At 40.7% G+C, this 11,456-nt stretch overlaps 1 protein-coding gene across 1 annotated transcript in view; it reads right to left on the bottom strand.

Annotated features, from left to right (window-relative positions):
• The window catches only part of CCNB3 (cyclin B3), a gene marked incomplete at its 3' end in the record, with an annotated part of 18,480 nt that overhangs the window by 3,755 nt on the left and 3,269 nt on the right, over nt 1–11,456 (bottom strand). Inside the window, exons 4-6 of the mRNA XM_008593359.1 lie at nt 6,346–6,476; nt 1,550–3,171; nt 567–1,492 (exon numbers count right to left, since the gene is read on the bottom strand). Of these exons, the coding sequence (XP_008591581.1) occupies nt 567–1,492; nt 1,550–3,171; nt 6,346–6,476 (2,679 nt within the window). The remainder of the gene's footprint in view (nt 1–566; nt 1,493–1,549; nt 3,172–6,345; nt 6,477–11,456) is intronic.

The raw sequence follows: 11,456 nt of genomic DNA, 5'->3' as shown, positions 1-11,456 counted from the left end.
TGGAATAAATATTTTATGATTGCTTAGATCTATCACTATGCGAATAAATAAGTTAAGAGATTCTATAAGGTCTTGATTGAAGAGAAAAATGCCAAAGAGCCTGCTAAATTTATCCCATATTGTAAAGGTGAAAAGAGATGATTCTGCATCACCTATCATTAAATAAAATCAGAAGTAAACCCAAGAAACATCACCCTTTCTCTAGGTGGAGGAACCTCCCATAACTTTCTATATATAAAGCTTGATTGTTTAGGAAGGCAAAAAATCTTTGCTAGGAGTCACCTCCAGGACAAATAATACATCATCTAATTTAAAAAGATAGAGGGCCGGCCCGGTGGCGCACTGCTACAGTGCGCCGCTTGGGAGCGCAGCGGCGCTCCCGCCGAGGGTTCGGATCCCACATACAGACCGGCCGCTCACTGGCTGAGCGAGGTGCGGGCGCAGCGCCGAGGGTTGCGATCCCATTGCCGGTCCCGGTCCGGTACGGGCACGACACTGAGGGTTGCGATCCATTGCCGGTCATGAAAAAAGACAAAAAAGAAGAGGATAAAAAGATAGATGAATACCTCCTCCTGTGTTCTCTTGCCCTGAAGTGAGACAGTTTTGTTGGAACCAGATTCGCATGAACTGGACTTGCTGGGAGGACTGGACTTGCCCACACTGGACATGGTGGCAGCACTGGACTTGCCTATTCTGGATTCAGGGGCAGTGCTGGACACATGTGGGCTGGTCTCAACCGGGAGGATCAAGAATGTTTTGAGAAAGGTGTCTTCCTTGCAGGTGGGATCCTCTTCCAAGGCCAATGGCTCTTTGGAGGATGACTCCTTCTCAGTGGTGAGTTTCTCATTCAAAGCTACTACCTCCCTGAAAAGGAATTCCTCCTGCAATGCTAACATCTCCTTGGAGAGGGCTTCCTTTTCAATGCTAGGCTTCTCCTGCAGGGCCAAGGGCTCCTTGGGGACAGCCTCCTTCTCAATGCTGGGCTTCTCTTGCAAAGCCAAGTGCTCCTTGAAGAGGGTCTCCTTCTCAATGCTGGACTTCTCATGCAAGGTCAACGGCTCCTTCAGCATGGCTTCCTCCTCCATCATGGGAGGCTTTTGCAAGGCCAAGTACTCCCTGAAGAATGTCTCCTTATCAGTGCTGGGCTTCTCAAAATACAAGGGCTCCTTCGGGATGGCCTTCTCCTCAATTGTGGACTTCTCTTGCAAGGCCAAGAGTTCCTTGAAGATGGTCTCTTTCTCAATGCTGGGCTTCTCCTGCATAGCCAAGGGCTCCTTGAAGAGGCCCTCCTTCTCAATGCTGGGGTGCCCCTGCAAGGCCAGTGGCTGCTTAATAAGGGACTCCTCATCACTGGTGTTTTCCTGCAAGACCAACAGCTTCTTCAAGGAATCCTCCTTGGTATCAGTCTTCTCTGGCGAGACCAAAGCCTTCTGGAAGAGGAACTCATCTTCGTTGGCAGGAGTTACATGCAATGAGAATAGCTCCTGAAAAAGGAATTCCTCCTCAGTGGTAGGGTTCTCCTTCAAGGACAATAGTTCCTTAATATATGATTCTTCTTTAGTGGTAGTCTTCTCCTGCAAGGCCAATGGCTTCTTTGAGAGAGACAACTCCTGCAGAGTAGTGTGCTTCTCTTTCAGTGCAGGTGGCTCCTGGAAGAGGAACTCCTCCTGAGTTGTAGTTTTATTCTTAAAGGGCAACAGCTTCTTAGAGAGTGACTCTTCTTCCAGTTGGGTCTTGGAGAGGAGTGCCTCCTCAGTCGAAGGATTCTTCTTCAATGACACTGGCTCTGTAAAGAAAGAATTCTTATCTTTGCCAAACATATCCTGCAAGTCCAACCTTTCTTGACAGATGGAGATCACTTGAGTGGTGCATTTTTTTTTCTCTAAAGACACGTTTTCTTCTTTAGAGGACAATGACTCCTTAATGAGTGACTTCTCTCCAAAGGTGGTCTTTTGCAATACTAGTGGCTTCTTCAAGTGGGACATTGTCCCTTGAATGGTATGCTGCTGCTTCTTCAAAGGTAAAGGCTTCTTGGTCGGGGTTGCCTCCTCAGTGGTATGCTTCTTAAAAGCCAAAGCCTGCTTAAAAAGTGACTCCTCAGTAGACTTTTGCAAGGCCAGGGGCTTCTTCAAGGTTGATACCTCCTCCTGAGTGGTGTTCTGTTCTTGCAGTGCAGATGGCTCCTGGAAAAGGGACTCCTCCTTAATGGAAGGCTTCTTCTTAAAGGACAACAGCTCATTAGTGAGTGACTCCTCTCCAGAAATAGTCTTCTGCGATACTAGTGGCTTGAAGTGGGACCTCTTCCCCTGTGAGCTGCATTTCTTCTTCTTTAAAGGTGATGACATCTTTATGGGGTTTGACTTCTTGGTAGTATGTTTCTTTTTAAAGGAAGCTACCTCCATAACAGAGTTATCTTCACTGTCACTATTCCCCTGCAATGCCCATGGCTTCTTCAAAAGATCTACCTCCCCCTGAGTGGTGTGCTTCTCTCGCAACATAGATGACTCCTGGAAGAAAGACTCCTCATCAGTGGTAGGCTCCTTTTTAAAGGACAACAGCTCTTTAGTGAGTGACTCCTCTCCAGAAATGGTCTTCTGCAATACTAGTGGCTTGAAGTGGGACCTCTTACCCTGACTGGTACACTTCTTTAAGGATAACGTCTTCTTGGTGGGGGGTGACTCCCCAGTTTTAGGCTTCTTCCTAAAATTCGTTGGCTCCATAAAGAAGGAATCCTCTTCAAAACTGATGTCCTGCAAGGCAAATGACTCCTCCCAGCAGGACTGCTTCCCCTGATATACGCACATCTCCTTCTTTAAGAATAATGTCCTCTTGGTGATGGCTGCGTCCTCAGTTTTATGTTTGTTCCTAAAAGTCGCTGGCTCTATAACAAACTCATCATCATTGTCAGTCTCCTCCTGCAAGGACAGTGGTCTCTCTGAAAGGGACATCTCTCTGTTATTTGTGTATTTCTTTAAAGATAATGACTTCTTGATGAGGGTTGTCTCCTCAGTAGTGGGTTCCTCTTTTAGAACTAATGGCTTTGTGAAGAGAAGTGCCTCCTCAGTGGTGGGTGTTTTGGAGATGGAAGATATCTCCAGAATGAGTGGTTTTTCCATAACGTTTGGTACCAAAGTGGTAGAGTCTACTACCGGTGAGGGTTCCAGCTTATGCCTATAAAAGAAACAATGTCTGGGTAAGAAGAATGTAGTTACTGAAATTCTCATCTACTATCTCATTTTGTTGCTATATTTACTGAAAGTATGGATGGAGAAAGGGCTTCAATCCCAAGAGACAGATTAGAGGGTAAAATATCAATGGGTACCATAGCAAATCAAGTACGTAGCACACTATATAGTTTCCACAGCCTAGGTCACTACACTTTTCTACAGTTTTTCCCCTGAAATTCATGTTATGCTTTCTCATATGTGATTTATTGCCTTTATTTATATATAAAGGCTTTTATTATAATACTTATCACATTGGATGAGTCATCTGCTCATGTATCAGTCTCCCTCTCTAGCGGCATTTATTTGTCTTTGTCTACCAGCACCAGGTATCTGGTAAAGTGCAAGTTGAAATTAATATTGTTTGCAGGCTAATGAGAGAGGTGGGCTGATAATTAGCACTGGTGGTATCTAACCACATTCCCTTCACCTTGGGCTACTAAGGAAATGCTTTCCCAATGGAGACAAAAGACCAAAACAGAAACGTCACATGTGACAGATGCAAAGTTTTGTTTTGAATAGGATTTCAAGCCCAATTAGAGTGACTAACCTAGTGTGACCAAATCACTGGAAGATTAGAAATCAGAATAAGAAAAGAAAATTGAAGGCAAATATAATCACCAGTCTGAACAGGAGGAGTAAGTGCCTCCAAAAGACCAGATATCATATAATTAAATTTATATAAAACATCCAGAATAGATATATCCATAGAGGTGTATCCATAATAGAAAGCAGATTAGTGGTTACCTGAGTCTGGGACAGAATGGGGATGGGAAGGGGGACTGGGAAAAGAAAGGGACTTATAGGTATGGGTTTCTTTTGGGGGTATTGAAAAAGTTCTATAATTAGATAGTAGTGATGGCTGTAAAACACTAGGAATAAAAACCACTAATTTATTTTTTTTTTAAGAGCAAATGCCTCAAAAGATTCTGCCTGACTGGATAGGCTCAAGGTCCCTCCTGATGAGAACTTTTAGAGGTAGTCTTTAGATGGTCTATTTATAATAAGAACATGCATTCTGGAGCTAGAATGCCCTGATTCAAATTCTGGCTCCTCCACTTACTGACTGGGCGACTGACCGTGGGTAAGTTAACCCTCTGTGCTTCAGTTTTTTCACCTATAAAATCGGATCATAATACCTCCTTCACAGTCTTGTAAAAATTCAACAATATGCTTAAAAACATTTAACATAAAGGAATGTTATGAACAATTGCACACCAATAAATTACATAACTTAGATGAAATGGACAAATTCCTAGGAAAACACAAACTACCAAAACTTATTGAAGAAGTAAATAGAAAATCTGAATAGACCTATAACAAGTAAAGACATTCAATTAATAATCAAAAAACTACCCACAAAGAAAAGTCCAGGCCCAGATGCCTTCACTGGTGAATTCTACCAAATATTTAAATAAGAATTAATACCAGTTCTTCATGAAATCTCCCAAGAAATAGAAAAGGTGGAAAGGGTTTCTAACTCATTCTATGAGGACAATATTCTTCTCATACCAAACACAGACAAAAACATCACAAGAAAACTGCAGACCAATACCTCTTATGAACACAGATGCAAAAATCCTCAACAAAATACTAGCAAGCCAAATTCAGCAACATATAAAAGGATTACACATCACAACCAAGTGGGATTCATAACTACTAAAAGGTAGAAACAACCCAAATGTCCATCAACTAATGAATGGATAAGCAATATATGGTACATCCATAAAATGAAATATTTGGCAATAAAAGGAAATGAAATACTTATTCCTGCTATGACATCGATGAACCTTGAAAACATTATGCCAAGTAAAAGAAACCAGACACAAAAGATCACTCGTTTAATCCCATTTATATGAAATGTCCAGAACAGGGAAATCTTTATAGAGAAAGGAAGTAGATCAGTGGTCGCCTAGAGCTGAGGAAGATGGGGGGATTGAGAGGTGATAGCTAAAGGCATAGAGTTTCTTTGGGGGTTGATAAAAAACATTCTAAAATTGTGATGGCTGCATAAGTGAATACATTAAAAGCCCCTGGATTGTACACTTTAAATAGGTGAATCATATGGTATGTGACTTATATCTCAATAAAGCTTACAAAAAAGAGACTTAGTAATTATACTTGTGAATTATAGTGAGCTCTCAATAAATGGTACTAGTTCTAGTGCTAATATTAGAGTCCATTCTACTGAATACTGAGTGAAGGGAAGAATGTTTATGGCATTTGTAAGGGTTTCCCTGCTTCCAAAATGATAAAAGAAATTCAGAAGAAAATAATGTAGGAAATTAAGGTCAAAATATGCATACAAACCCCAGGAATTCCATTTTGTCAGGAAACTAAGTGGGGTTAAAGGCTGATCTTCCTTCTGCTGGGTAATTAGCAAAATGTCCTATGGACCTTGCATGTTAATTTTCTGGAATTCCCCAACATTTTTACCTTACCCTTTGGAACTCATGCTTAGCCCTGCTATAGCCATCTACCTAATCTATTCAAGTGCAGATTGGTCAGTCTCGCGCCGAAATGAGAAGATAGAGAAAAGTCTCACTCTACTTTAGAAGTCTTCTTCCAATAAAAGTTTTCCTAGGGGTAAATTCTTTTTCCAATCCTAGATGGGTGCTCATCTCTACTTGCAGAACCTGTAAATGGTTACCATTAACAGCTGGAAGACACATCTTTTTGGCTTACGGAGATAGTAATTTCTCTTCAGCAAAGAGGGACAAACTTCCCCTAAAGCTTCTAATAAAATGAGCAGACTGGCAAGCTAGCAGCCAGCTGCTGAGTCTCTGAAAAGTTAAATTGTCTCTACACTCCCAAGCACAGAGTAGTTCAAACAGGGACTGAATTACTACAAGGGAAAAGATGAGCTCAAGGTCGTTTGGGAACTTCCCCAATGACAACAGCTCTTTCAATATGCATACACACCACGGAAGAAGAGAGAGAGAAAAGACCTGTGACTTCTCAGCAACCACATTTGGGCCCACCTCAGTACCCAAGGTTAATGTGGTAGTCACCACTGTGGCTCACTAAACATGTTCTCAATGGGAACAAAAGATGGTCAAAAGGATGTCACATACTCTTCTTTACCATCTACAACAATGCATCTGAGTTCACTCTTACTCACCTTTTTATATTCACATCATTGTGTTTGGCCACCCCAAGAGCATGTGTGTTCCTGTTTATCTTCTTGGGAACATCTTTTATAAACCCCTTATTGGCTTCCTTCTTGGGCTGGGCAGGTTGACTTTGAGAAGCCTGCAAAAAAAAAAAAAAAGTGGGGTGATGGGGGAAGAGGCAGGGAAATGAAGAAAACCACAAAAACCACAAATTACCCAACAGGTGGCTCTTAAAGGGAAGTCCTGACCCACATGTACAGGTTGTTTAGGTGTTCCCAGGAGTGATAATCCAAACATCTCACAACCAGTATGGCACTGAGACAACCAATCACAGTGGAAGCTAGCAGCAAACAACCAGTGCAGCAGCACTGGTACAAAATCGCTAAATAGTAGCCTCAAGTACTTCCAAGGAATATAGGATATAGTTCTGATCTCCGTGCCAGGCATACTGGCTAAAAAATAACTGAAACGATGCCTTGTTAACATCACATTACACTTTGACCTCATAAGATGTTCATAGGGGAAAAAAGGCAAAATGACTGGCTTTGCTGTCTGGGTATGCCAAGATCAACTTGCTTTTCAGGGTAGACATATAACACAATACCATTTGTGATATATCTATGCCATCTCATTGAATGGTATTCATTTAATGCGGGGCTCTGGGGAGTTTCACTACTGTCTCTAATTCTGACTAACTCAAATAGTAGGAGCAATCATGGGACTATGAATAATGTAAGTAAAAATAAACTTAAGTTATGTCTTTAGAATAAAACAAATGAACCTAATTATATTTCAAATAAATACCATAACCACACTAAAGGAAAAAATAGAAGAAAAGAGAAGACAAAAAACAACCAATCCAAGTAACTTATAAATACGGTATTTGATTATATACCCTCAAAGTATACATTCTTAAGATGGGTTTGCTGGGAGTGAATATTGCAAATAAATCTGGAACTCTTTTTAATAGGTTTATTTATTACAGGATACAGATAAAGTAATTTCAAGTAAATGTGTTGATGTTCTTGGTAATCAGGGTTCTCATTGTAGAAGGAGGAACATACACACAAATATGGACCAGGGAATGCAAGAGAATCTTGTGCATTAGAATTGGAGCTGTGCAAATTCACGATTTCTTAAATACGGGTGTGTGTATATATAGGTATATGTATACATATATCTGTGTATATAGGTATAAGTGTACATATAAATGTATGTGTCTATGTTTAAATATATGTGTGTATGTATGTGTATATACATACAGATATTTCCTAGCTCCATCTGCTGAAAGGGCAGAAAAAGCAGACACCCCAGTAGTACACCTAGCACTGAGATCTTGATATCTAATACCATCCCCCAATAAAAGAAACTAGAACTCTTTGGAGAAATGATTGACTCCAGGGCTGGGACAGAGTAGGTATAAAGATGAGCCTGGAACATCTTTTTATGCTAGGAAGAAAATGCTCAAAAAAATTATGACAGCATGTCACAAGGACATAGGAGTCAGACTGAAGAAGGTCCTACTGGCCAAATCTGGGACAATTTCAGAACCAAAATAAAATACAATAATGAACAATAAGCCACTGAAAAAATAAGAATTCTAAGGGCTGGCCAGTTAGCTCATTTGGGAGAGCACAGAGCTAATAAAACCAAGGTCAAGGGTTCAGATCCCCATACCAGCCAGCTGCCAAAAAATGAAATAAAATAAAATAAGAATTCATGATCCCATGCTGATAATAAGCAGAAGAGAAGGGAAGACTCATGCTTGTAGTAGAATTCCAAGGGCAGACTGGTAAATGGGGAGTGAGTGCTAAAGTGGGAAGAAAATAATAATAAAGATTGATTTAGGCAAAAATCACCAATGAATGCTAAATCTAGGGGACATTTGGATAAAGAGCAGGTTATTTGCAGGGTCTTAGAAGTATATCCTACAGACTGCCTATTAGTTTCAAGAGGAAAAAAATAAACAGTAATTATACAGTAGAGAAGCCAGGTTACATCTTGACCAGATGATCAAAATTAACGTCACCAATGAGGGACAGACATCATGTTCCTCCAGATGTGATACCTTGAGAAGGATAGAACACCACCTATACAGTATTCTAGCCAAGAATGTATAACATCAACCTAATCACAAAGAAACATCAGACACACAAAATGAAGTCTGTTCTATTTTTAAAAAGAGGGGAGTTGTGTGGGGCTATATCCTTCAAAAATGGCAACATCAAAACAAAAAGGCTATGGAAATGTTCCAGAGTAAGAAGATAAAAAGACAAGGCAAATAAACGTGATACACGATCCTAGACTGGATCCTTAACTGGAGGAGGAAAAATGCTATACCAAAACTATTATACTGTAAGGCCAACTGACAAAACCGGAATATGAATGAGTAATTAGATAAAAGTGCTATATCAATGTAAATGTATACAGTTGATAATTGTACTGTAGTTAGATAAGACAATTTTCCTATTCTTATAGGAAATTTCCTATATACACTGAAGTACTTAGGGGCAAAGAGCCATGATGTATGTAAGCAAATGATAAATGGAAAAAATTGTTAATAGGTAATCTGGGTAAAGGATATATGGGTGTTCCTTGCACTATTTTTGATTTTTGCAACATTTGTAAATTTGAAATTATTTCCCAATGAAATGTAGAAAAAAAGAATGTCTTTGTATCATCAGATCATAATAAGCAACTAGAATCCAATAGGGAATTATTTCTCAGGACCTTAAATCATTCACCTCTCCTCTTTAAAGAGCTTGGCATTGTTTTCACTTTAACTTCACCTAAAGTTTTACAAATTCCCTATAAGCATAATCAAGATTCAGAATGGGAAAAGAAGCACATTCCTGGCAGGAGAGAGGTGGAGAACTTACCACCCCAGATGAAACTGTACATACTTGCCATATGTACAGGTTCAAAGTACTGATTATTTCAGATCTAAGTTCAAGGGGACCTTTACCTGTACTACCCCAAAATTCTTTCACCATGAAATAGGAGAATAGAGATGAAGATCCTACTGACACAAAACTATTTAGGTAAACATGGATATAGGCCCTATCTCCTTGTCTACTAGCTTAGCAGTAGTTCTTATATGTCAGAATTCTCATGATGGAAATAATAAAGGAGAGGGAAATAAAAACTCACAGCGGATTAACTAATAAAAACAGATCAACTTTTTGGCAAGCCAGGACCTCACTGTGGCAAATGTTAAGAGGATGACAGAGACAGAGACATGAAGACCTAGTAATACTGACAGGAAGAAGAAAATCGTCATATAGGGAATCCCAAAAATTCAAGAAAGGAACCCTCAATGTTCAAATAGATGAGCTCAGAAATCTGCAGAAATGCCTAACCCTAGGAATAACTTAGGTACACTGTAATGATGAAACTTTCTTTGGAAAGCACCAAAGACCATTCAAGGCGAATCTTCAGAATTTGAATGTAAAAGGGAAATGAGCTTTCTGAGCTGCTAGAAAGCTAGAGGCAGAGATACTGCTCAGGAATACCTTGCATCCCCCTGATTAGGATATGGCTGAACATGTGTTCAATTCAGTTGGAGAAACAGGAAGGTTTTGGACATCTACATGGATTTCCTATTACTGGTACAGTTCATTTGTGTCTGTTCTTTCCAAATAGTGAAACAAACCTCATTTTTAAGAAAAAGGGGGGGACCGAGATGTAACAAGAAAGTCAGCTTTTCACATGCTATGATACCTTACTGCTATTATCTGAATATTTTGTGTCCTCCCCTACCCCCCAAAAATTCATATGTTGAAACCTAATACACAATGTGATAGTACTAAGAGGCAGGGCCTTTTGGGAGGTGATTAAGTTATGAGGGCAGAGTTCTTATAAATGGGATTAGTGACCTTATAAAAGAGGCCCAAGGGAGCTTGTTTGCACCTTACACCATGTAAGGACACAGCTAGAAAACACCATCAAGGAACGGACCCTTACCAGATACCAAATCTGCCAGTAACTTGATCCTAGACTTCCCAGCCCCCAGAACTGTGAGCAATAAATTTTTATTGTTTATAAGTTACCCAGTCTAAAGTATTTTGTTATAGTGGCCTGAACAGACTAAGACACTTATTTTGCACAATGTAACTATGCTCACATCAGGGACTCTGGGGGCCAAGGGAAGCTACACTAAGATGCACTGCATCTGTTCCTGATTTGTGTGGATACCTTATTTCAGCCAAGTTTGTAGATCCATGGTTCAATAGGTCAGGAAATGAATCTAACCTTACAGGTATGTGCGGGAGTGAGCTCTTTCTACCAATCAATAGTAAATCTGAAATTATGCAGAAAACTATAACAAAGATATATGTTGTAATCTGTATGGAGAAGAGACTGCATTAGCAGAAAAGTGGTCATACAGCATCTAAAGAGTAGAGATCCAAAGGACAGAACTTTGTCGATGCTTATCCAATCCTGCCCAAAGGGGTAAAACATTATCTAGTAGATACAAGTATTCTGGTAGCCACAGAAGTACACTCTATTGTGCAGGGCAGGAATAGTTCACTTGGCTTCTCTACAGCCTAAGTGAAATAGACTTCAAGACCAACATTGGGCAAGCCCTCATCTATAAAGTAGAGATGATTATAGTATCTACCTCACAAGGTTATATGAGGATTAACTGATACAGGAAAAAGTGCTTAGAATAATGCCTGGCACATGGTAAGTACTCAGTAGGCATCAGTTATTTTTATCTTCTAAGACCAAAGATTACCTGTGGTCTCATTCTGTATTCAATTAGCAACATTCTATTAATTCTAATTTTTGTTGGCACCTTAATAATACCAGAAGGGGGCCGGCCCGGTGGCGCACTGGATAGTGCACCGCTTGGGAAGCGCGGCGGCGCTCCCGCCCGAGGGTTCGGATCCCACATACGGACCGGTTCCCGCTCACTGGCTGAGCGAGGCGCGGGAGCAACACCGAGGGTTGCGATCCCGTTGCCAGTCCCCGGTCCAGTACGGGGGCAACACTGAGGGTTGCGATCTGTTGCCGGACACGGTCCGGTATGGGCGCGACACTGAGGGTTGCGATCCCGTTGCCAGTCCCCGGTCCAGTACGGGGGCAACACTGAGGGTTGCGATCTGTTGCCGGACAC

Source organism: Galeopterus variegatus, unplaced genomic scaffold (assembly GCF_000696425.1).
Source record: "Galeopterus variegatus unplaced genomic scaffold, G_variegatus-3.0.2 Scaffold9030, whole genome shotgun sequence".
In the NCBI taxonomy this organism is placed as follows: domain Eukaryota; kingdom Metazoa; phylum Chordata; class Mammalia; order Dermoptera; family Cynocephalidae; genus Galeopterus; species Galeopterus variegatus.
This window is presented reverse-complemented; position numbering and strand designations above follow the sequence as displayed.